The 26,143-nt window shown below is 32.4% G+C and overlaps 2 protein-coding genes across 2 annotated transcripts; one reads left to right on the top strand and one right to left on the bottom strand.

Moving 5' to 3' along the window:
- Positions 1–7,784: 7,784 nt before the first annotated feature.
- LOC132747696 (uncharacterized) lies at positions 7,785–12,460 on the top strand. The gene is made up of 4 exons (XM_060737188.1): positions 7,785–8,184; positions 10,488–10,589; positions 11,475–11,531; positions 12,047–12,460. The coding sequence occupies exons 1-4, from the start codon at positions 7,819–7,821 to the stop codon at positions 12,152–12,154; spliced, it is 633 nt and encodes a 210-aa protein (XP_060593171.1). The 5' UTR covers positions 7,785–7,818; the 3' UTR covers positions 12,155–12,460.
- Positions 12,461–17,489: 5,029 nt separating this feature from the next.
- On the bottom strand, positions 17,490–25,007 carry LOC132747667 (phosphotriesterase-related protein-like; the record flags this gene model as incomplete). The annotated part of the gene is made up of 5 exons (XM_060737115.1): positions 17,490–18,489; positions 19,314–19,531; positions 22,869–23,033; positions 24,194–24,389; positions 24,909–25,007. Coding segments are annotated over 5 exons (837 nt in total), but the record flags the coding sequence as incomplete, so codon positions are not given.
- Between the last annotated feature and the right edge of the window lie 1,136 nt (positions 25,008–26,143).

The following is a 26,143-nucleotide window of genomic DNA, read 5'->3' on the forward strand; positions in this document are numbered from 1 at the left end:
CTCTTAGGTAAAAACGGTTTCCGATCAATAACTAAAGAACCCTTAGGCCTAGGAACTTCAAACATGGTATGATTATTGGTCATGACCAGTAGATGACCCCTATTGATATTGGGGTTAAGGGGTCAAAGGGCAAGGTCACATTGACCTTGTAGGTAAAAATGCTTTCAAATCAATAACTTAAGAACCCTTTGGCCTAGGAACTTCAAACATGGTATGGTGATTGGTCATGACCAGCAGATGGCCTATTGATTTTGGGGTCAAGGGGTCAAAGGTCAAGGTCACATTGACCTTGTATGTTAAAACGGTTTCCGATCAATTTACTAAAAACGCTTAGGCCTAGGAACTTCAAACTTTGTATGATGATTGGTCGTGACCAGCAGATGACCCCTATTGAGTTTTGGGTCAAGGGGTCAAAGGTTAAGGTCATGACCAGTAGATACTTGATAACCCTTATTAATTGTTTGATCACTGGGTCAGAAGTCATAATAACCTTATCACATGACTAATTGGCTGCTGATAGGGGGCATACATGTTTTACAAACATATCTTGTTTCTATATCAATGCTGTATTATAATGCAATGTTGAAATTTAAGCATTAAATTTTCTATTATTTCTTCTTCTGTAATCCTGTAGCACCTCTTCAACTTTCATCTTTTCAATAATTGTAAATTTTGGTCTTGATTATCTAATATACAACAAATTTATATTAGCATTTCAATTTTTAATACAAATTAAGTAAATAGTTTTCACATGTCCAAAAATTGTATGTGACTGGTTAAATTATATATAGAAGTTGGTATAAATTAAAGTTGATGACACCATGAATGTTTCAGTTGATTGTTATAATTGTTTTTTTATGAAGTGACAATGGGTGTTTTGTTAACGTATTTAACAGTTTCATAATTTTTATTGTTATCTTTAAAAAAAACAACAACAACTGAAGTGCTGAAAAGATACATATCGGTAATATATGAATATTTTGCATTTTAATTCTGACAATGATGACTATGGATGTCTTTTTCAAGAGATGATGTAGTTAACAGCATATTACAGCAAGTGCTAAACTTTAGTGAATTTTAACATTGACCTCTTTAACTACGACAAATTGCCAAAAACAGTTTATGTAGAATGTTCAGTTAGTTATGATTTGATTATTTTTTGTTATTGACAGTTTAAGTAACATACATCAACACCATACAGGTTTTACAATAATATATTTCAGTCTACTTGTTTTCAGTCAACAATTGACCTTCATCTATTATTATTAACAAAATTATTTGCTGGAAAAAATCTTGGTTGATAGATATAGTCCCATGTTTGAGCTCAATATACTGTGAATTTAAGTATCCCATTACACCGAGTGAGGGTCAGCAACAGAAGAAGTTATTGCCCTTCTTCTTTGTTGTGTATGTGGATCCAGACTTTAATAAGCATAATACTATGTACATAAAGTCATGTGAAATTTTAATATCATATATTTCTATGTTTTTTATTCTGTAAGTTAACCAGAATTGTAACATCTTTTAAAACAGTAGTATTGTTTCTTGTTTATCTATTTGATATGATATGATTATGAATTGTGTTGAAATAATCTATTCTTTGTTAAAATATATATCTTTTTCTTTTTAAACATCTAAGCATTAACTGAATATAACATACCTAAGTTTAGTAACTGCCATGCACTGTTCTTCAGTGCGGATCTGTGAGACTACTGTTATCTGCTGATTGTTATCCCCCGCCGATGAAATCGGGAGGGGGATATAGTTTTGGCGTTGTCCGTCCGTCCATCCGTCCGTCCGAATTTCGTTTCCGGAGTAGTTCTCTGCAACTACTAGCTGGAATTCAACGAAACTTTATGGGAATCATCAATATCAAGAGGAGATGCGCATATCGTCGGCTTGTTCGGGTCAGACCCTTTAACTCAGAGTTATGGCCCTTGATTAGTTATGTAGTATGCATATGGAGTAAAAATCGTTTCTGGAGTAGTTCTCTGCAACTACTGGCTGGAATTCAACGAAACTTTATGGGAATCATCAATACCAAGAGTAGATGCGCATATCGTCGGCTTGTTCTGGTCAGACACTTTAACTCAGAGTTATGGCCCTTGATTAGTTATGCAGTATGCATATGGAGTAAAAATCGTTTCCGCGCTACTTCTCTGCAACTACTGGTTGGAATTCAACGAAACTTTATGGGAACCTTCAATACCAAGAGGAGATGCGCATATTGTCGGCTTGTTCGGGTCAGACACTTTAACTCAGAGTTATGGCCCTTGATTAGTTATGCAATATGCATATGGAGTAAAAATCGTTTCCGGAGTAGTTCTCTGCAACTACTGGCTGGAATTCAACGAAACTTTATGGGAATCATCAATATCAAGAGGAGATGCGCATATCGTCGGCTTGTTCGGGTCAGACCCTTTAACTCAGAGTTATGGCCCTTGATTGGTTATGTAGTATGCATATAGAGTAAAAATCGTTTCCGCACTACTTCTCTGCAACTACTGGCTGGAATTCACCAAACTTTATGGGAACCTTCAATACCAAGAGGAGATGCGCATATCGTCGGCTTGTTCCGGTCAGACACTTTAACTCAGAGTTATGGCCCTTGATTAGTTATGCAGTATCCATATAGAAAAATATTTGTTTTCTCGCTACTTCTCTGCTACTACTGGCTGGAATTCAATGAAACTTTATGGGATACTAAGAGGAGATGTGCATATAGTCGCCTTGTTCCAGTCAGATACTTATAACTCAGATTTATGGCCCTTGATTAGTTATGTAGTATGCATACATCTCATTGGCATTTCCTGATTTTACTATTTAACACAAAGTTATGGCTCTGTTATTGCCCTGAATATTTATCAAGTTCAAAGAATATTACTGTTTATGCCATGATTAATATATAAATAAAGCCTTATGTCTTCAGTTGTTGTGTTAATAATAACCAGTACTCGGCGGGGAATATAAATTCAACGAATTTGCTTGTTAACATTTTGATATGGAGATCACCAAAAAAAATAAATAAATAAACAACTGGTGGGTCTTTGTTTAAGCTTCCAGGGCCTATCAGGAAGTTTTGATCAGTTGATTAGCTTAGGCTTTAAGTTTCACATTAACAAAGATTTTTGGTATGGTATTTACAATACAGGAATGGAAATTACTGACGGCAATAACAGTAAGCTCGGTATTCTAGTTTTAATCTTAAAGTAAATGTACTTGTAACTCACTTGAATAGAAATTGCGAAAGGTTGAGCTTTTGTGCCTCTTGATTGAATTTTTGAAAGAAGAGGTAATCTTAATATAAAATGCCCAATCATATTTGGTATGTACCTGCAGCATTGTATAGTGGACTTCGAATAATAAAGGGCGAAGGTAAAAAAAAAATGCCCCAATCTTTAACTTTATGGTTACTCTATTGAGAGATACTTCCTCAACCTTAGAGTGATATTGGCTCACTTGAATAACTTCTTGTTGTTGGTAAAAAATATAAATCATCCTAAATAAAATAGTATTTGTTAATAAAATATTTATGAAATGAAATATTTGCATCATGTTCGGTCTTGTATGTGAACAGTTTATGACAATGTAGTTGTTATTATTATTCTCTCCAGCTGGTCACAATTATTTTGTCAAAGCCTTGGTAGTTTTTGCAAAAGAAGCTGAAATTAAGTCATAGTAAATTAGGATTGATTGCCCAAACAGTGTGAATTGATGCAGATGACTATCATCATTCTTAAATGATTTTTTTTCTCTCTCTCTCAATTTTCAGCTTTGGGATAATGAATTCATCAATTACGGCTGAATTATAGTTTGAGTTTTGTTAATTATTTTCAACGTCAGAAACAATTATTTATCTTCTTTTTCTTCTAAAAAAAAAGCAGGACTTTGATAGACATCCATTTTATAAACATGGTATCCTTTTACTATGATCCTGTTTAATGTTATAACTTCATCAAATCGTTATTTGAATCCTGTTAAATGACTTCATTTGAAATAAAGAGATTTGATAGATTTAACAATTAGTAAATTGTGCAAGCTAAACATTTTTAAAGGATGTTTATTAGTTGATTGTTGTTTATTATAATGAACTTCTAAAAAAAGTAAAAGCTTAAAGTTACTAAGGTTTTGCGTAAATTTATATTCTTTCTTTTCCGTCATTATCCACAGAATGTCACTAGGATCAAAATGTAAAGTTAACTTAAAAAATAGGAATTTTTAATCAGTAAAAACCTTTAATATGTCAATATTAGAAGTTTAAAGTAGAATTTCTGAATTTTGGAGCACTGTGTTATAAAAACATATATTTTTGCAGTATCTATATGCTGATCACATCATTCAATATTTTTTGTTCTTAATCTTCTGGGCATTAACTTCTTAAGATTTTATTTTTAGCATGTCTTTTTCACAGAAAAAGTCAAGCTTTGATGATTGCTGGGTTGCGGTTGTTGTGCAAGAAATTTTGATGTAGCTTATTACCCAAACACTTTTGAATGTAACAAGACATAACTTGGAATACTTGGCACTGTTTAAACACATGCAGCAGTATTATGAAGGTCATATTTTGGAGTTTTTCTTCTATTTCACTCACATTTTTTTTTATCAAAATCGCTTATTAAGTAGAATTATTTGAAGACTATAACTATTAAAAGCATCAACACTAAACTTAGAATACTTGATTATTGTGACAAGGCAAGTTTTAAGACAGGGGGCATTATCCTGAAAGCAGTATTTTTGGGTCATTTTAATGTAAATTTTTGAAATTGTTACTGATAGAAAATGTTGAAAATTATCAAAGTCAGGATAAGGATCATCTGTAGGACAAGAGACATAACTCAGTGATCTGTATTTCATGAGTTATTTGCCCTTTGCACCTGATATATAATCTTTTGTATAAATACCAACATTTTAAATATACATAATCGCAATGTCATTCATTTTATTGAGAAGTGATGTGCATAACAGCTAGACAACATAATATTCTTCAGTTGTTGCCCTTAGCAGACGAGTGTTGGCATTGCATGCAGTGCTCTTGTTGTTTTCTTGGAAATGGTCATTTGGTAAAATGTTACTTGCACTTAATTTTACTTGGAAAAAAAAGAGTTTATTTTTTAAGTAATATTGCCCATTGGCTTGTTTGTAATTACATTTGAGTCAATTATCATTACTTTTTACAGCTATTTGTCACATATATAACTATGATATCACAGCTCATAGATGACCCACTCCCTAGTGTTGTTTTCTGTCCAATATCATGTGTTTCACCTATTTCATGTTTTACTTCGGGATATCTATTTACATGTAGAATTGTTAAACTTTGTTGCGGTGAAAACTTATTTCTGTTTATGTACATTTTGTAAAGATATATAAAGTATTTGCCGTACAAAAACATTGTATTTGTTATGTTTATTTACTCAAGTGACTGCCTTGCTCCTTGATAACCCACCTGCTGAAGAAACTACTGTTTGTGTTGACAAATTTTAACCCTTTTCCTGCTGAATTTGTTAAATGGATTTTCCCTGCTTTTAACTTGAACTGTTCATTCTAAGTTAAGGGATTTCAACAGCAAAATACAAAAAAAATAGCAACAAACAGCATAGAGCTGTATAAAGTTTTAATTAAACCTTTTTAACAAATGGTAAAGTTTCAAAAGTTATGTCCTGTCTGCATAAGTAAACGCCTTTTGGAAGAATAGGGAGAACTATTGTACGTACCCTGCGGTCAGACTTTAGTTAAGTTTTTGCATGCAAGCTGGTGTCTCCAAATCCACTGAAGGATATATGTTGAAACTTCTCACATTTGAGAGCATAAAAGTAGGTCACTGTCTATAGCCCTTAACTCTGACATGGATTGCCCTATCAAACTTAGAAAATTTTACATTATCCAGGTTTTGTTGCACTGAGAATAGTTGAGCACTGTGTCCTAACAGCTCTTGTTTTATTTTATATGACATCATTCATCTCCTTTACCACTACCAACTGTGGTGAGAAATGGTGCTTTGTCATGTTGCATAAATAGGCAAAGAGAGTCACATGAATATATATTTAAAGGAAATTGTAACTGCTTGGTAGATTTGGTCTGGCACAGAATATAATGGGACAAGCAACTTCCAGCTAAATAAGCAATCTTGTGTTGCTGTCCTCTTTACAAAGGATCAATTTGCTTAGTGTTTAAATCATATAAAAATGTTGTAATATCATCATCAAAAATTACATGGACAATTTTTTTAAAGCATTGTGTTAAAGAGTCAACTTAATACCATTCTAATAAAAAAGAAACAATAAAATCTTACACCAGTGGGTTGATGATTTTATTATTTACACCATTAAATTGGGCAATAAATGCCCTTCCACAATGATCAACAAGACATATTGGTGGTTTGTGCAGCTTATTGGATGCAAGGATGCCACAGGCAGTAATCTCAAATTGCTTGTCCCTTGATGTCTCAGATTTGTAGTGATAAATCAGAAAATATTTGTTGTGATCCTTTGAAGGTACTATACCAAAAATTGAAATGTTCTTGTTCCAGTCCACTAAACAAGAAACTGGGGAAAATTATGAAGGTACTGATTTCAATGAAATTTTATATTATGAAGAATTTCTGTGGTATATAACAAAAATATATAGCTGCAAGTGCTTTTTGTCTGCTGAACAAGGTGGCAGTCAAGAGTTAAAGATGGTAATTGTTTTAGACCAGATGGTCAGATTCATAATACAATAAGGTAAGAGTGATCCTTCAGCAGTTCTAAATACAAAAGTATTTACAATTGTTCTGGTCAACTAAAAATGGCTGCCAGTGCTAAAAGTATAAAAAAAAACATGAAAGTGGAATCTCTGCTGCGGGCAGATTTTGAACAAACTACAGGATTATGATGATGGTATAATTTGTACATACGAAGCTAAAATTTTGCCGGTCTGTTTAATAAGATTGCTACTTGAATAAAGAAATAGTAAAAATGACATCTTTTCTTCACAGCACAGATTTTGACGAAAATTCATAGTAATAGTGATAATAAGCTGAAATTAATTTGGTTTGATGAACAAAATTAAAAGCAGCGCAGGAAATATGAGTTGACTTAAATAAGTTGGAATTTAATTATGATTTTTTTCTTTAAATTTTATATAAATTAGACTAATTCTTGCACATTGGGGCTTAACATTTATAGGGTCACCAGAACAAATTTCAGTGAACATATTTTAGTCACAATTTTGATACTATAACATTATTGATACAAATTTTGATCAATTAAGGTGGCGCAAATTATAGCTCAGTTGGTTAGACCACTGACTGTCACTCCTGAGGTCACAGTGTCACGGGTTTGATCCTGGGTAACAGCCTTGTAATTTTTCAGAGACACTTTCAGTGTTTCCCACCTAACTAGAGGTGTACTGGTAAATCCAGGTAATCCTATACACTTGGCATGTAAAAGAACCAAAGGGTCTGTTCAGTAAGAGCTAGGGACTGGTTCCTGAATTCCCTTGTCATGTCTACGTCCCAGGGAGGGGTTTGACATTTATGGAAGAAAAATAGAAAGAATGTAGTCTCATCTCTACTAAAGTTAATAAATTGACTAAGTTAGCCACCGTCCTGAATAACATACCAAATATACTGTATACAAAATATTTTGTTAAAACTAAACATCTTTAACGTACATGAATGTATAATTATGTTTAATATTAATGTTATTATGAGGGGCGAATAACGTTTCAGTAAAGTGTGGAGAGTTGTTTAAGGTCGAATAATTAATGGGACGAATCGTTATATTTTCTTTTTGTAAATTTATTTTCGTTAGGTTGATTTTCACCAAGGTCGCCAAAATGGCTGACTCAAAGGCTCCTGCAAAGGTGTCAACTGTAAGAGTGCCAGTACCACCGATTCCTCAAATCGAAACACCTTTGCCAAATGAGAAGGTATGGGAGTACCAACAGCGGGTTCAAAAAGTTTTAGCTAACAGAGGTAGTAGGTATCCAGCATTTTGTATTGAACCAATGCCATGGGAAAGGCAAAGACTCCATAAACCGATGACAGCAGAGGATCGTTTTCTAAGGAAACAGTGGCTCTTAGACCAAAATTTATCGCCCAACGAACCGAGATCTGTTCCAGCTTCACAACCTATGTTCGCTGCGAGACGTATATTAAGAATGCCATGGGATACAGCGGAAGTGATGATGGCTAAAGTAATAGTAAGTATCCAGGTATCGTTTAGGTGGTGTTTGGGTCACTTGCACAGACAGTGGGGCCAGGTAATTCTGATCAACTTGACCCTTAAATTAGCTCGGCCACCACGGCATCTTATCCCTACACTACACATAACTTATTTCGGTACGGGTGTACTCGGCCCATAAGATATTGGCATGGGACTACAAATTATCGATGTAGTGCATAAGGTGATTCCTCTTTGTATTAGTCATGTTTGTTTTCGCTAAGTGGCTCCAAAATTAATGTAACATACCTATAGGATACCTGTAGGATGATTCTGGGCTTTGAAAGCTCTCAATATAAAATGATAAACAATTTGCAATAACAAATCCAGGTCTATGTTTTAAGGACTTATATAAACAAAACAGGGGCGTCCGTGGCCGAGTAGTTAAGTTTGTTGACTTCAAACCATTTGCGCCTCACCGCTGTTGGTTCGAATCCCGACAGGGACTTTGGATTCTTTCATGTGAGGAAGCTATCCAGCTAGCTTACGGAATGTCGGTGGTTCTACTCAGGTGCCCTTTCGTGCCTGAAATAATTCACGGAAGGGCACCTGAGGTCTTCCTCCACCAGTAAAGCTGGAATGTTGCCAAATGACCTATACTGTGTCTGTGTGATGTAAAACCCAATCAAACTAACAAACAAAATATAAATAAAAATGATAATCAGAATATTAACCTTGAATGTGCTAAATTTTTGAAGACCAAGTAAAATCTTTGGCAAAGTTTGATGCACATTTCATGAATGGCAAAATCCAGTTTTAAGTCTGTTTTAGTGCAAAGTGGTTAAGGTCATTGACATCAAACCATTTGCCTCTCACTGCTGTAGGTTTGAGCTGTGCAAGTGTTTTTGGATTCTTTAATGTGAGAAAGCTATCCAGCTACCCAATACGGAACATTGGTGATTCAACTCAGGAGCCCTGTTTGTGTCTGAGATAACACACAGAGGGCCACCTGAGGTTTTCCTCCACCAAAGCTAAAGCTGGATATCTGCATATGACCTGTTCTTTGTTGGTGCAAAGTAAAACACAGTCCAAAAAATATATATATTTATATTATAAAGTTGAAATGACTGTTTTTAGACTGAAGAAATTCAATTTAAAGTGTAAAACATCATTATACTGACAATGGTAATAATACTGACTTAGAGATAGATCTGTAGCCATTTTAAGTGGTGAGCTTTTGTGATGGCATCCTGTCTGTCAATTGTTGTTCACTTGTTGTCCACAATTTCTTAAAACATGGCTTTTGAAAGCTCAAAAAGGTCACTATTAGAGGACAATAGCATTATTTCCAAAATAGCTCATGATCAATAGGGGTGTAACAATACGACAAAAAACGTATTGCAATATATTGCCATTTTGCCGAAGTATTTTTATATATTCTTAGTAGAAACTTAATAAAAATGTAAGGACTAAATAGAAAGTAAAGTGTCACACAATTAGATAAACAAAACTAGTCACGCCTGACCTTTCACATCTGGGCGGCTTATGTAAATTATGCGGCCGCTTATTGACTTTTAAGTGTACTAGTTGTCAGATATCTTACGTTGGCGCCAATAAAATTTCCCAATTAAAAGATTTTGTGCGAAATTTGTAGGAAATTAGAAGGCAATAATTGAAAATTATGATTTTTATAAAATACCAGTTTTTCAAAAATCATACTGCGGTACAAAATTTATTTTTTCATATTGCAATATTATATCGGTATACCGGTAAACCGTTAATGATCAGTTTATAAAGCACATGACATATATTTGAAAAACAGTTTTACTGATTTGTTGTCAGATATTTCTGTGTTTATTTATATTCTTTAAAAATATAGATTAAATTTTAAAATGAATAAGTTATATTGTTAATTTACTCAACTTGTATTTATTGAATGATTTCTCATTTATTGGGTGATTTCATATTGTGATTTCTATTTGGCCTTGAACAATTGTATTTGCCCTATACATGGGTCATTTTTGCAATACAAGTGTCTTGCCAAATAAGAAATCCAATACAGAATCATCATGCTAAATTGTCCATCTTTCAATCTGGAAAAAAAATCTTATATCCCTTTTAGTGAAACTTTCAAAATATATACTGACTGAGAAGCAAAGAATGCAGTCTATTATTAGATGGAATGGATGTGTCTGCTATTTAAATCTTGGTCTGCACTCATCACATGGGTAGATTCAGTTGCCGCAAGAATGCTAAAGGGTAGCAAACAATGACATTACAACTCTTTAAAATTTGTAATTTCTTCAATTCCCTTAAGTCAATCAATGTTTGACATATTTGTAGGGTTCTTGGCCAGCAAATGTTATAAGAAGATGTGTTCCTAAAGTACTAACTGGAGGAGCGGTGTCTCTTTATGCGCTGTATCTGATTTACTACACCCCAAAGGTAAGAATTTAATGCTTAAAAGAAAAAAAAATGCTTTCATGTCATATTTTTGTTCTCGTAGTATTATGCTTAACAGCAAAAATTTGATTAAAAAATATTTTAAAATTAACTAAACTAACATTATGTAAGTCATGCCCATGTAGTTTGAAATGTCTTTTTCCTAGGGTTAGTTTATACTCGGACATAATAGATAAATAACTGTAAGATCTTCTCTTTTGAAAAGACAAGACCTTGAGCAAAGAATTTAAAAAAAGAGCATTATCCTCACCTGTAGACTTCTACAAATGTTATACATGTATGTGATAAACCTCTCATGGACAGAAATGGCATTGCCTTTGTTGTTGATTTAACATAGTAAACTATCTTTAACAAACTTCTGCGCTGAACAATGCATATTAAGTACCGGTAGGCCTATAAAAATACTATGTAAATTACATGTATTGCCAGAAAGTCTCAAATTGTCTTGCGGAATACCCTTGGGTAATTTTATTTACTTTTCCATATCCTGAGGTGAACTATAAAGCTTTGAAAGTTAAAGTATGGCAAATTGACTCTTAAATTTTTGACTTGAGTTTTTTTTGTGAAGACAGCCTGCAGCTTATCGGAACCACTCTTGAGTCAGCTTCCCGGCACTAACCAATACTGGTGTCATATGAGGAAACAGTCATGTTCCCAGTGCTCAAACCCTTACTACCTAGGTTGAGTCAGGCAGATACTTTAACCACTACATCACAAATCCCCTTTTGATAATTTGCAGGCCAGATTAATTTGCAGAAATGAGTTACAACCAAAGTGTTTGTAAAAGATCTTGCTTGAACAATTGACAACTTGTAATGCTGGTTATATTTCTAATATATTAATTCTTTTATATTTTGTAACAAACAGAACTGGGAGAAACACACTGGTGTAATTGTATATGGCGGTAAACTACCTAAATATCCAGTAAGTATTTAGTTTCTACTTTGTATTTTATGCAAAGATTTGAAATTTATATTGGATTTTGCCATAATTAAAGTATGAGTGAAAAGATTAACAATGTTTGGGAAATGTAGCCCAATGTCTCAATATTGAGCTAAATAGACATGCTGGAATGGCACTTAGTTGGCCACTTAAAACATAGAGGGGAGGTGTGAAATAGAGGGAGGCAAACTGAATTGCATGGACTGCAATTTCTTCAATTGTTGTTGTTATATTCTATTGACTTATTCCAAGCAGTAAACATGTTCTGATATCATAATAAAATACTTCAATATAGCGAGGTTATTTGTTAGTTTTATCATATCTGATACCAAAAGAAAGCAATATAGCAAAGTTATTTGTTAGTAGTATAATATAACTGATACCATAAAAAATATTTACAGCGAAAGGATATTTTGTTATTATCATCGATTTTGTACATTCATGATTATAATTCATGTGTGAACGAAAGAAATGTACTTTATAATTTGTCGTTGCAGGGTGAGGATCACAGTAAAATGTTTCCAGACCCTGTAAAGTTTCATACAAGAAGATTTGAGGAGAGGACAAGTCATTTTAATGCCAAGACCAGTGCAGCTGGACAGTGAAACTAAACTAATAGAAAACATTTAAACATCTAACTAAGATGAATGTATCTTTTCGATTCAGGCATTCATGACTATTTAATTGATGACATTGTTGAAATCATAGCAAGTCTTATTTATTTATTGAAATTGCTGAGATCTATATTTAGATGACTTTGACATTAAACAATGTGAAAGAAAAATTTACATAGACATGATGTGCTTGATCAGTACACTAGATTTGAAGTATACAATGTTTGAATATTTAGATATATGATAGCTATAATGTGCGGTTTGTTTTGTAAAAACTAAAAAAAAGAAAGAAAAAAAAAGAATAAATGTTTGTTATCTTATGTTATCACCATCAGGAATAAGATAAAGAAATATGAGGGCTGTCCGCAAAGTTCGTAGACAAGGCTACAAAACGATCATAAGCAATCAAGTCATAATATGTTTTAATATTTTGCAAAAGTATTTATTTGCTACATATTTCTAAATTCAAAAACATTCATTTAATTCTGTTGATGTTGTCAGGGTGCTCCGTGATGCTGATATAATTATGTTGTATGTAAAGACTGTTATAATGCAAACGTTGCTTTCAGCACCATAATTTTTTGTAAATGTGTTTGTAAGATATGTATACTGTTATATTTGCGGGCACATTTTTTATAACATATGTATTGTTTTAAAGGAAAAAATGAAGTAGTATATGTGAACTTTCAGGACAACCCTGGTATATATATCAAAATTTTAACAAAAATACAGTCTTAAGTCTACTGTCAAAGAAGTTTGTTGATAGTTACCAGTACGAAAATTTGCTGTTAACAGTAAATAGTTCAACATTATTTATTTATGCCTAGTTGTAAAGAAGGCTGGCAGTTTATTTGGATTACTTGTGTGTGTACTTCCTGTGACTATGAAGAAACATGTCTGTGATCCACTATGCCTCACATTTTGGCTCGATTTCACATTTCCTTAGTTGAGAGGCAGACACCTTAACCAGTTTGCCACCCTTTGATCATGGGTTATTACGGTTGCCCAGATATGATATACCATGAAATATTGCAGGATCATACATCCAGATGAGACCATACTGTGCATACTGAAGAACTAGTTGATACAGTCTATTTGAAAAAAAGTATTTTGTGAATGACTCCAAACACACAAGATTATCAGTTTCAAGGGGATATGCCATTATTAGTCCTTAACTTTTAGCTTGGTCATTTAAAGAAACAGTACTGCTATCCTACTTACCTTGGTGAAAGCATCTGCTTTGGCGTAACTGGTGCAACTTCTTTAACAACATCATATCTTAGTAAGCACTGAAGATATTTGCATGGAACTTTACACATTTATATTACATCATAATATTCAAGGTCTATAACTCTGGCATGGATTTTGACAGAATTATGGCCATTTGTAAACTTTGAAAATTCCTTGGTTGAAGTTTTGCATGCAACATCAATCTTCAAAACCACTGAAAGTTTTCTGTTAAAAGGAGTTTTTTTTACTATAGCAAAGGAGGAAAATTTAAATTAGCAACATCCTACTTTACTGAGTTATCTTTATAGCTTAAAACAATTTTTTTGTATCATAATTTTAGGATCATAACTTTTGGCATAAATTTTATTGATATATTGCCCTTTGTGAACATAGAAAATTCTTTGGTCAATATACAAAAATGATATTTATATTTTTGAAAGAAAATTCTTTGATTATTCCTACATTATCCAGGCCCATGTTGTAAGTTTCTTTAAACAATACATAGAAATGACTAGAGTTGTATAAACATTCGGCCCCTTAGGATGACTTGGTTTACATAGCCTTATATAAACAACTAAAAAAGATTTTCGAACAAACTTTAACAAAAAAATTGAAAATGGACTGATGCATTCCCATATTGGGATTTGAACTTGTAAGTTGTATCATAGTTTGTGGACCTTTCTGTTGAAAATGTTACAGAGTTAAATCATATACATATACATGCACAGTGCGTTAACTGGAGTGCAGGTATTAGTTACCCGCACTCCAGAGGATGCCCATTGATTGGTTCATTTTGTCCGGGGTTTACATATTTTGACGACAGAGAAAGGGATAGCAATGGAAATATCATATTCAGATGCTCGTTCATTGGTTATTTTTTTTGTTGGGTTTCATATTGTGGTATCAGGGGACGTGTTTTTATGTTTGACTATGATACAAAAGAGAAAGAACCTCAAAACACTCGTCAATCTGATTTATAGTCAGGGGGGGGGGGGGGTAGCCTTGTGTTGTACTTGTAGTACTCATGACTTCTTGCTTAGTGATTTGGTTCTTTGTCTCGATAGTGACAGCATTGGATTGTGTCAGACAAAAATTGTTTGCATGGCATTTATTAGAAGCATAATTACTTTATAATTGGATTTTATTTGCATTATAATCTACACAATTCATACATACACTGATAACAGGCTAATCCTACTTTGAATTTTAAACTTTGTAATTTTCTAGGATCAAAGATTTGTAATCATGCAGCAGCTATCAGAATCATTCACCAAGATTGATCCTCTTCTTATTAACATGTGTTTATTGTGATAATTTAAATCTAAGACAACATTGCTGATGTAAGTTCCATGAATTTGATTTGATTACAGCAATCTGAATACATTTTTAAATTGGTTTGGTTATATAAATCGTACACTTTATAAGGTCTGATGACTGTCACTATAACTAACGGAAGATGAAACTTTCTGGCTTGAACTTGGAGGAAGTAACTACAGGCACCTTTTTGCATTACTTCAAGCACATGAAGGATGCTGAGTTTAACCATGTGTATACTAGGGGAATTACTTCATATAAAATAATCCAATATATGTCTGTATTCACATCTACACTGGTGAAGAATCCAACATAATAATTATGTGACAGGATTTGAACCCACAATGGCGAGGGCATGTAAAGTTGGTGACGAATACAAACCAAGTAACAAATGATTATCAATCTTGTTTATTTGTAACAATATAATTAGTTACAATTGTACATAACAATAACATTCCATAATGTCGGAACAGTTCATTTCAATTATGTTCGATTTATAAAAGTTACTGTATAAAACATTCAGTTTTAAATCAGCTACATGTATATTAATTTTCATTGTCACACTAATATAGTTCTCTCAGTGTTAACAATAACAATGCATCAGATGATGTAAACTTGGATAGCACTTGTCTTTATAATCGGTAAAAATATGAATATATAAAAAAAATCTGGAGTAATAGAACATAATATCAAATGCTATGAGATTATAAATAAGGAAAATGCATAATTTTCAAAAATCTAGTGTAAAGACAACCTAATCCAGAAACTGTAGTTATCAATCTTAGCTAATGTTATATGTTGTAAAAACATGTCACTCATAACCCCAAGATGATGAATTTGTTAAATAATCAATATTTGAGGTATCTAGATGAAATTTAAAGTAAGTAACAGTATAAAGCCGGGTCAGTCAGCATGGATGCAAAGGCTGACCACTCTTGGTTCCAGTGGGCTCTAGGGGCTTATTATTTTGAAGATACTGTTGTACTTTTGTTGAACAACTTTATACAAGTTGATTGTACACTTGCTATAACTGTAAAGTGCTGCAAATTTGTTTAAGCTTTGGAACACCTAACTGGTCCCTGATCATAGTAAAAGCATGAACAAAATCATATACAATACTGAAAAATATCATATGGAGTTGAGCATTATAATATGTGATTGAACTTTCAAAGATATAATGATATGGGATAAGCTGATTATATCAATACTTTGTGTACTGTTTCAAAGAAATGAACACTTTTTTTTTGTTATAGTATTTCCTTTTATACAAATACAAATCCACTTACAGTATTTCCCTTTATATAAATAAAAATGCACAAGTTGGTATTTAAATCTCTGTGTAATATTTTGTGAATGATAACCATTAAAAATTTGAATCACTATCTAGTGAAGGCTATTTTACAGCAACTAATTTCCAATGAAAACAAGTTAATTCAGGCTATTTGATTAATTTAAATGTTAAACAAAGCCTATTTAGTTTAATTTCTTTTTTTTCCCCCAAAAATTAAAACTGTCATCTGAGAAGGTTCAATGATCTATGAGTTATGTAATGATCTAACTAAGTAAGGAATGACTTGTTTATTTCGTATATATATTTGAATCTACAGATATGTTAAATGTTTGACAAAATAGTGTACAAATGTTTATTTTCTAACAGATTAAATTGACAAGAAAAACTGACAACAGTTGTAGTAAAAAATTCCAGTGGAAAAATACAGTATAGAGACACTGTGGACACTTTGACACTATACCTTATGTGATTAAATCTTGTTTAAAATAGTTAAGGAGATCTTGGAATGTTGGATTGAAAGCATAAAATATAAAATATCATGATTCCCTGATTTGCAATTATATGAGATTATATTTAATACAATTGAGTCAAATATAAAAGATAAGCAAAATGAAAAGCAACATATCAAACAAGCAGTGTGTTCAACTTTCCTAATTACTTGACAGAAGAAAAGGCTATGCAGGAATTGTACAAAATTCAGAACATAAAATATTTAAAGTTTACACAAATACAAACCCCAGGGACAGTAAGATTTTCTTAGAACTTTAAATAACTTCATTCATAACCACAAAATGATGTCATTCTAAGAATTCAATTCATTCATAAAAGGCGCACAGGAATTATTTCATTTAAACAGGTGACATGTCTTACACCCCTGTATTCTTCTAGCACCAGTGTAAACAGTAGATAAACCTGTCTGACACAAAAAAAAAAACCAACAGAATCGCAAAGTATGGAATATTATATAGATCTATAATTATCTATTTATCGATTTTTCTTCTAATGAAATTAGAAACAAAATCTTATGAAAAACTTTAAAAGATTTAATAATGAATATGTATATAAATCTTTCGAAGATGTTCAAAATACATTTGCTAAGTATATCTGAAAAAGGACAGTTGTTAACCATATAAAAGCACAATTGTATAAAATACAAAAACAGTAAATCTTAAAATGTTTTATATCTTAACATAGAGGATATTTGTTTGTTTCAGTGTAAGATCGAAAAATATTTCACCGAGTGAACACCAGATGCAATATTTTCCACGAGTGGCGTAGCCACGAGTGAAAATATAATAGCTGGGGTTCACGAGTGAAATATTATTTGATCTTACATGTAAAACAAACAAATTTTCTGTTTATTTCATGATTTTTTAACGATTTTTACACCATTTTACTGATTTTAGCCGCGTAACGTCATGCTCTTATCTTCATGACGTCATCAAATAATGACGTCACAATGTTGAAGCAAAATATAATTCCATGAAAATGATACATCTATATAATCCATAAAATGATATTGATATAATAAATCATCGAATCTTTCAACTATGGTAAATAAGATAATTGGTTAAAAAGAAAAAAATATTTAGATTACATCGATGACTGTTCCCCCCGATATTGTTTTGACAAAGCAAAAATATGTCATTACTATGAGTAAAAGGTGGAAATCTATTTTTAGTCTTGGTGACCTTGACCCTGACCCAATTTATCGGTAGAGGTCCAAGGAATAAAAGTACAAACACACCAAACAAAATATCTAAGGTAACAGTTAAATCAGTGTAATTGAAAGATGACAATATGTATAACAGAAGGGCAAACTTACAATAATATGCCCCACAAATATTTGTTAAGGAACATGAAAAATTAAGCTCTTTATTTAAGTATTGCATTACACATCAATTAAAACCTTCACCACATGAACACTCAATTTCCTCATACAGACATACTATAACTGACTGCTTTACATTTTATTAATTTAATTCTTCATTGCATAAAATTAAGTGACAACCATAGAATTCATACAAAAATTATTAGCCTAACAAATGATTTAAGTATCTATCAAGTGAACACATATACTTTCCCAGCCTTAAAAATACCTGGTTTACAGATACGTTACGAACTAAAAAAAAAGTCCATGTCTGCAAATATTATTTAGCCTATTTGACTCTAGCAACAATTAAATATTGGCAAAAAATAACTACCAACTTCTAAAACCTTTGGTAAGATATTCTCCAAATTTCTAAAAGATGACTAATTTGGCATGTACATGTATACACATTTTTAGAATTCATGTTATAAAATGACTGTCAGATATATATCTCTTTCCTGTTTAAACTAGTTGCTGCTGGTTGGTCCCTGTAAATGTTAACCAAGTCTGTGGATTAGTTTTAGTAATTTTGTCGACCTGATCTCTAGAGAAACCTCTGCCTAACATCTTTGGTACCACATGTAACAAAATATGAGAAAAACCATGTCCACCATACTTCATCTGGAAAACAAATTTGTTAATAGTTAACCCTTTAAGTGAAGATAAACGTTTTTCCCCTTGTCTATATTGGAAGGACAGACACTGACTCCCCCTAAAAAAAATTTGAAGGGCAGACTAGAATCATGTTACAAATGAAACTAGTGATTTATCAACATTCTTCTTTCTGTAGTAAAATAACAATGTACACTAAAGCCAGAAGTAAAATTATCCAAATAAGAAAAAATTTGTACTTGATCTGTATTTTATGATGTGTCATCTGTGTACCAAAAATTAATACAATTCATTGCCCTGTTAAAGTCTTATCATACTAAAACCATTTTGTTTCTTTGTAAAAAAAAAAAATCAAGTAACACAGAGATAAAGGGGCATTTGATTTTCTGACCTTGTCATTTCCCTCCTTGTCTCAAAAAATCCAGACAGCACATTAATCTGTTTATTCAATAATTTAAAAACTAAAGCTATGTTATTGTTGGGTTAAATGTTGCACCAACACAGTATAGGACATATTGCAACATTCCAGTTTTACTGGTTGAGGAAGACCCAAGGTGCCCTTACGTGCATTTTTTCAGGCACTGACGGGCCCTGAGTAGAACAACTGACATTTTCGTAAGCTAGATAGCTTCCTCACATGAAAGAAACCGAAGTGCCTGTTGGGATTTGAATCCACAACATTTAGGGTAAATGGTTTGAAGCCAATGACCTTTACCACTAATGTCCCTACTAAATATATGTACTGATCATTTGAAATGTAGTAGAGGACAATTATAAGGATCTGTACAGTAAAATGACATGATAAAATTATGATAAATACTTAAAGAACTTACAAGTCGATGTTTAGTATGTATATCATGTGATGCAGTTAATTTATCTTCAAATCCATTATCTATGAGAATTTTCATTCTCTCAATACGTTGAGCGTCACTAGGCATGTCTACGGTAGGTGTCTGCTGATAATATGAACATTCTATACCAAACAAATCATACTCTATATAACAACCTAACCTCGCAAACTCTAACAGCTGTGGTATATCTGATATAGTTCCTGAAATATAAAAATATAACTAATCAATGCCATATAAATGAATACTACAGGTAACATGTTATTCATTTTATTGTTTTTATGTAATCTTGTTTTACAGAAGTAACTATCTGCTCCTACACCTAAACTACTTATTTGTATCAGCAATTAAGATGTAATGGTAGATATGGTATCCCTAACTATATAATTTCTTAGCTGGGACACAGTAGATAGGACAATGATGCACAACATTCCACTGTTTTGTCAGTCTACAGATGGACAGCCTGACAGCAGGTTGGATGAAAAGAGGCAAATATATATTTCCCCCACCCCCACCCTCCCAATATTGGTGGGCATAAAAACAGATTTCTTATGCCATGTTATTTTAGTATTTATGTAAACACATAACCAACTACATGTCCACACAATATAACAAATGCTCCCTGATTCATCACATCCATATAATTTATTTAATCTCTTTCAAAGTTAACAGTCAAGAAATAATGATCTCATTTAAAATTTACTAGAACTATCACTAAATGTGATTAATACCCCCGTAAGACTGCTTCGGAAATGAGGATGTTACTAGTAACAGAATACCTTGTAAAACAATTGAAATACAGTTATGGTTGTGGGCAATTAAACATAGTTGTGGTTCTTGTATGTTGCATTTCCTTTCAATGTGGTTGGCCATTGAAGAAGTTTTATTGAATCACTCTGCAATAAGTCCAGAAAGACAAGGAAATGGAACAAAGGGCAATAAATACTGAAGATGGAGTTATGGTTATTGTACACTGCACTTCCTCTCATTGCACTTGTTGATTGTATGAAGTTGTATTGAATTCCAACTACAAGTTTTCAAGTTATGCACAGGACAAAACAGTAACAAAGGGCAATAACTGTAATAAGTCCAATTAGAGTTATGGTTCTTGTGCACTGCACTTCATCTCACTGCCCTTGACCATTGTATAAAGTTTCATTGAATTCCAACCATTAATTTTCAAGTTATGCACTGGACAATAAAAAGTAACAAAGGGCAAAAACTTTTAAATGAGTCCAGAAAGAGTTATGATTTCTGTACACTGTGCTTCCTCTCAACATACTTGACCATTGTATGAAATAGTATTGAATTCCAACCAGTAGTTTTCAAGATATGCTCTGGACAAGAAAAAAGCAATGGAAAAGTAACAAAGGTCTATAACTCTATAATTACTCTGGACAGAGTTATAGTTTTTGTGCACTGCACTTCCTCTTATTGTGCTTGATCATTGTATGAAGTTTTTTTGAATTCCAACGTTATGCTCTGGACAAGGAAAAGTATCAAAGGGCAATAACTCTGTAATTTGTCAAAATGGTGTTATGGTTCTTGTGCACTGCACTTCCTCTTAATGTGCTTGACAACTGTATGAAGTTGTATTGAATTCCAACCCAGTAGTTTTCAAGTAATGGTCGGGACCAGGAAAAGTAACAAAGGGCGATAACTCTGTTATTAGTCAAGATGAAGTTATGGTTCTTGTGCACTGCACTTCCTCTAACTGTGCTTGACCATTGTATGAAATTATATTGAATTCCAACCATTTGTCTTCAAGTTATGCTCCGGACAAAAAAAGCAATGGAAAAGTAACAAAGGGCAATAACTCTGTAATTAGTCAAGATGAAGTTATGGTTCTTGTGCACTGCACTTCCCCTTATTGTGCTTGACAATTGTATGAAGTTGTTTTGAATTCCAATCAGTAGTTTTCAAGTTATGCTCTGGACAAGGAAAAGTAACAAAGGGCAGTAACTCTGTAATTAGTCAAGATGGAGTTATGGTTCTTGTGCACTGCACTTCCTCTCAATGTGCTTGACCATTGTATGATGTTATATTGAATTCCAACCATTAGTCTTCAAGTTATGGTCCGGACAAAAGAAAGCAATGGAAAAGTAACAAAGGGCAATAACTCTGTAATTACTTTAGATAGAGTTATGGTTCTTGTGCACTGCACTTCCCCTTATTGTGCTTGACAATTGTATGAAGTTGTTTTGAATTCCAATCAGTAGTTTTCAAGTTATGCTCTGGACAAGGAAAAGTAACAAAGGGCAGTAACTCTGTAATTAGTCAAGATAGAGTTATGGTTCTTGTGCACTGCACTTCCTCTCAATGTGCTTGACCATTGTATGAAATTATATTGAATTCCAACCATTAGTCTTCAAGTTATGGTCCGGACAAAAGAAAGCAATGGAAAAGTAACAAAGGGCAATAACTCTGTAATTACTTTAGATAGAGTTATGGTTCTTGTGCACTGCACTTCCCCTTATTGTGCTTGACAATTGTATGAAGTTGTTTTGAATTCCAACCAGTAGTTTTCAAGTTATGCTCCGGACAAGGAAAAGTAACAAAGGGCAATAACTCTGTAATTAGTCAAGATGGAGTTATGGTTCTTGTGCACTGCACTTCCTCTCAATGTGCTTGACCATTGTATGAAGTTATATTGACTTCCAACCATTAGTTTTCAAGTTATGCTCCGGACAAGGAAAATGCAACGGACCGCTGGACCGACCGACCGACCACCGGGTGACTCCTATATACCCCCCCCCAAACTTCGTTTTTGGGGGTATAAAAACACATTTGAAATAGGGGAACATAGGCACTATATATCTTTTGCTACAGGAAAAATATTGGCAGACAATTTGAACTAACAAACTGCAATGAAATAAAACTATCTCTGTTGCCAAAATTTAGGATATTTCCTGGTCATTGACCTAATGTTTTGGATAACAAAACATATGCCAATAATTTGATAGTTGGCTCTTATATACATTATGTTCTTACAAAATGCTTTCCTATTGTTACAAACTTATCAAGTTAAGGGAATGGCCATTAACTCAATACTAGTAACACGAGTTCATGGAAAAAGATAACTTGGATGGCAGATAAATAAATATAAGTTAAATAATTTATTCCTTTTTCATACTGATGTGAAAAACTGAGTATTAACAGTAAGTTATTTATTACTGTACTCATTGTACATAACAACCGTAATAGCTGTCCTTGCTGTTCAATGTTTTTTTCTTGTATCCCATAAAATATAGATTTTTTTCTGTATAATTATGGAACATTGATACAAATGTTTCTTTAACATATTTGTGTAATTTCTTTCTTGGTAAATCATGAATTAAATCAATTTAGCATGTTGCAAGATCATTTGAATACAGATTATTAGAATATTCCATAAGACATTGCATCTTGAATGATAAACATTACATGGATATTCTTAAAGTAATTTTCTACTTTCATTTCAATAAATTTGAGAGAAAGTCTTGGTGAAAGTCATGAGTACTGAAATAAAGCCATTTAAAAGTAAGTGAAAACACTCCTTACTATCCATGTGTGACATAACAACTCTATTAGCTCGACCTCCTGCCTCTTGAAATATCCTCATTATCTCAAATGGAGCTTCTGGTGCTCGCCCTGGGTGTATTATAACCGGACATCCGGTGTCACGCTCCAGTTGTGCTGCAGCCTGAAGCACCTTTTTCTCCGAAACTTATGAAATAAATACACTGTTAGAGGTATATTAGCTTTATTTCATATTCTGTGGGGTCTTTTTTGGTTTGTTTTTATAAGTAAAAGTATAGTATAAAATATTTACTTGACTTGTTGACAACATGATTTATAAATACGTTTACCCTTGTCAAAATATCAACTATATATCATCAATGAAATGGTAAGATCACAATTTCAATCCACTGGAATAAATTTTCTTCCTACAAAAATGCAATGATACTGAGAATAAATAATACAAATTTCTTAAAATGAAATTTCAACGAAACTTAATTATTTCTGTAAACTGATCGCAGTCTCAGAGCAGAACAATTCTATTTGAGCCCTCCCCAAACATTAAAAATTATAAAAAATTTAAAATGTATATTATACGAAAATTTTCAATGACCATCAAAAGATTTTAGAATTTGACAAAAAGTAAGTTTTTATTTTCCAAGGGATATGACATCCAATTCCCCCATTCACCACCCTTTAATACCGTTCCTTCAAAACCATCCCCCAGATTTTTAAAAAAAGCCATAAATTGTAGATGCCTTTACATTTTAGGGCCCGAGAAGATCTACTAGAACCTTAAAAATATAACAATATTAGTAATTAGTGAACTCTTTCCCTGCCTACAAGTCAGATATATCCATTCTACTCACAGCATCATCTATCTGCCTTCTGGACTATTTATTGGTTTTATTGTGTTTTCTTTCCTATCTTTTCATATTTTTGGTTTTGAGGCTTTTACTCATTCACCTTATTCATGTAATGGCTAATACACTAATTCTATTTTTGTATTTATTATTTTTCTATTGGGTTTTACGTCGCACAAACACAATATTGGACAATACATGGCAACTTTCAAGCTTTACTGGTGGAGGAAGACCTCAGTTACCCCTCTGTGTATTATTTCAGGCACAAATAGAAGAACCGAATGGATAGCTTTCTCACATGAAAGAATCCGAAGATGCTTGCGGCTTGAACCTACAATGTTGAGAGGCAAGTGATTTAAGTCAATGACCTTAACCACTTGACCCTTCACTTATTTTATCAATACTGCTCTGGCAGGAAAAGGATTAATACAATGGTATAAAATGTCACCACATTAAATGATATAAAACAATATATTCTTAGCCTTAACGTCACATGGTCTTAACAAAATAACAACACATTGCATAGATAACAACACATTGCATAGATAAGCAAACAAATATTTGAATGTATTTTAAATAATAAAATACCAGTTCCTGCAATGATGTTAACCCCTGTTGCCATGGATAAATTAGCAAGAACCTCTGCATTTGGATGAATACCATATGTTGTGTTGTCCACTACTAAACCTCCTCCATTTCTCTGTAAAAATCAACAATCCCAAAGAATCATTGCCCACACTTGTAATGCTTAATTAATAACTGCCTCAATGTAAACCAATTAAAATGAGTACAAAAGTACTAATAATTTTAATAAGTTAAAGATTTATATTAATTTAGGCTGGTTGTGTTATCCTTACTTAACTTAATATTCTGTAAAAATTATGATACGTAAGTAAATGGTAAATAAAGAATTATTAAAGATATGGTCTTAGTTTGTCACATGTGCAGTGGGCAAAAAACTCAATAAACTGAAATGCTATGCTTCTACATGGATACTTCTTTTAAGGACTCATTTACATTATGGTACATAACAGTTCCATTGATTGATGACACGAAAGCTTGCTTTACAGATATTTCAGAGAACAAAACATGCTCAATAAAGATGTAAAACCAAAGAAATATAAAGGACCATGTACAGAATTCTTCAACATGAACAAAATTTCTCAAGAGATCTTGTTATAAAAGCAAGGAAAATGTTAAAAATACAATGAAAAAATACCTTAAAAAAATCCAATTCTTCTCTAACAGCATCCTTTTCCTCAAACAAACGTGCATTGTCGTAACTAGAATAACTGGATATATAATTTAATTCAAAGTGTTAATTTCACCTTAATACATAAACAAATAAAATATTCTTCCAAAACCAGTGTCATCATTACTTGCAATCTCCTGTTCAGTTATTATATTACAGCTGGGATTAATTTTGTTGAGTATATAATCAGAATTTCAAAGTTTCTAGTAGTTTTAGAATCTTTTTGAATAATGTACCGTCGTATTTTTGCTTTGGATTTTTCATACAAAAACCTAACTGTTGTTTGTGACAGACAAAAACAATCTAGGTGGATAAAAGTTAAAGTTTGGTAAAAAATTGGAAAAGCGCTTGCAAAAAATTTTGGGCTATGTATAAATGTTTTTTTTGTAAATCCATTTTTTAAAATCATGAAAAATTATTTTTCTTATCACAGCGCAGTCCTTTTATAAAAATTTTTTTTTTTTTTTTAATAAAAAGGAGTTTGCAGTAAAAAAAATTTTTATAAGATTTTTTGACGGTTGTATGACTGTATGTAAGTGGATTTTTAAAAATTTTAAAAACCCCATTTATATGGGGCCAAAAAAACCTGAAAAATCTATTTTTAAATAAATGTTAAAAATTTTTTTGCATAAAACCCTGATTGTCTATTTACTCAGGTCATTAAGCATAAAACCCTTTTTAAATTTGGCCAATAATCTGTTAAAAATATCTTTAAAAAAAATCTTTTTTATCATTTCATCAGTTCTTATAAAACCTATTCTGTCCCATAAAATAAATATTTTGTACAAAAAAATGAAATTTTAAACAAAAATTAAATTTAAGTTAATTTAAAAAAACTCGGTTAGTGAAATCCAAAACCCCCAAATGTTTGGGGAACGTTTTAAAAGGGCCCGGGAATGTTCTGCTGATTTTTAAAAATTTAAAACCTCAGTTGATTTAATTTTATGAGGAAATACAACCCTGCATTTGAGGGGGCAATCCCCCCGTAATGTTAAATTAAAAAAAATTTTACATTTTATTCTAATATTTTTTATAAATATTTACAAGTTTTTTTTTTTTAAAAATAAAATAGGGTTATCAAGTAATTCAGTCATGGCGGATCCTTAAAAACTTCGTAAAAAAGTATTCAGAAAAGTTGGCCTGGAAAAAAAAAATTTAAATGGAGATGGAAAAAGTTGTTAAAACATGTAACAATATCTCTC

Source organism: Ruditapes philippinarum, unplaced genomic scaffold, assembly GCF_026571515.1.
Source record: "Ruditapes philippinarum isolate M1 unplaced genomic scaffold, ASM2657151v2 ctg245_1_1_1_1, whole genome shotgun sequence".
Classification (NCBI taxonomy): domain Eukaryota; kingdom Metazoa; phylum Mollusca; class Bivalvia; order Venerida; family Veneridae; genus Ruditapes; species Ruditapes philippinarum.

What these genes read in the sequence shown, in the direction of transcription:
- LOC132747696 (XM_060737188.1), top strand. Translation starts at nt 7,819, where the DNA reads ATGGCTGACTCAAAGGCTCCTGCAAAGGTGTCAACTGTAAGAGTGCCA. An exon ending in TGATTTACTACACCCCAAAG is followed by an intron (nt 10,590 to 11,474) that starts GTAAGAATTTAA and finishes TGTAACAAACAG; the next exon opens with AACTGGGAGAAACACACTGG. An exon ending in GTAAACTACCTAAATATCCA is followed by an intron (nt 11,532 to 12,046) that starts GTAAGTATTTAG and finishes TTGTCGTTGCAG; the next exon opens with GGTGAGGATCACAGTAAAAT.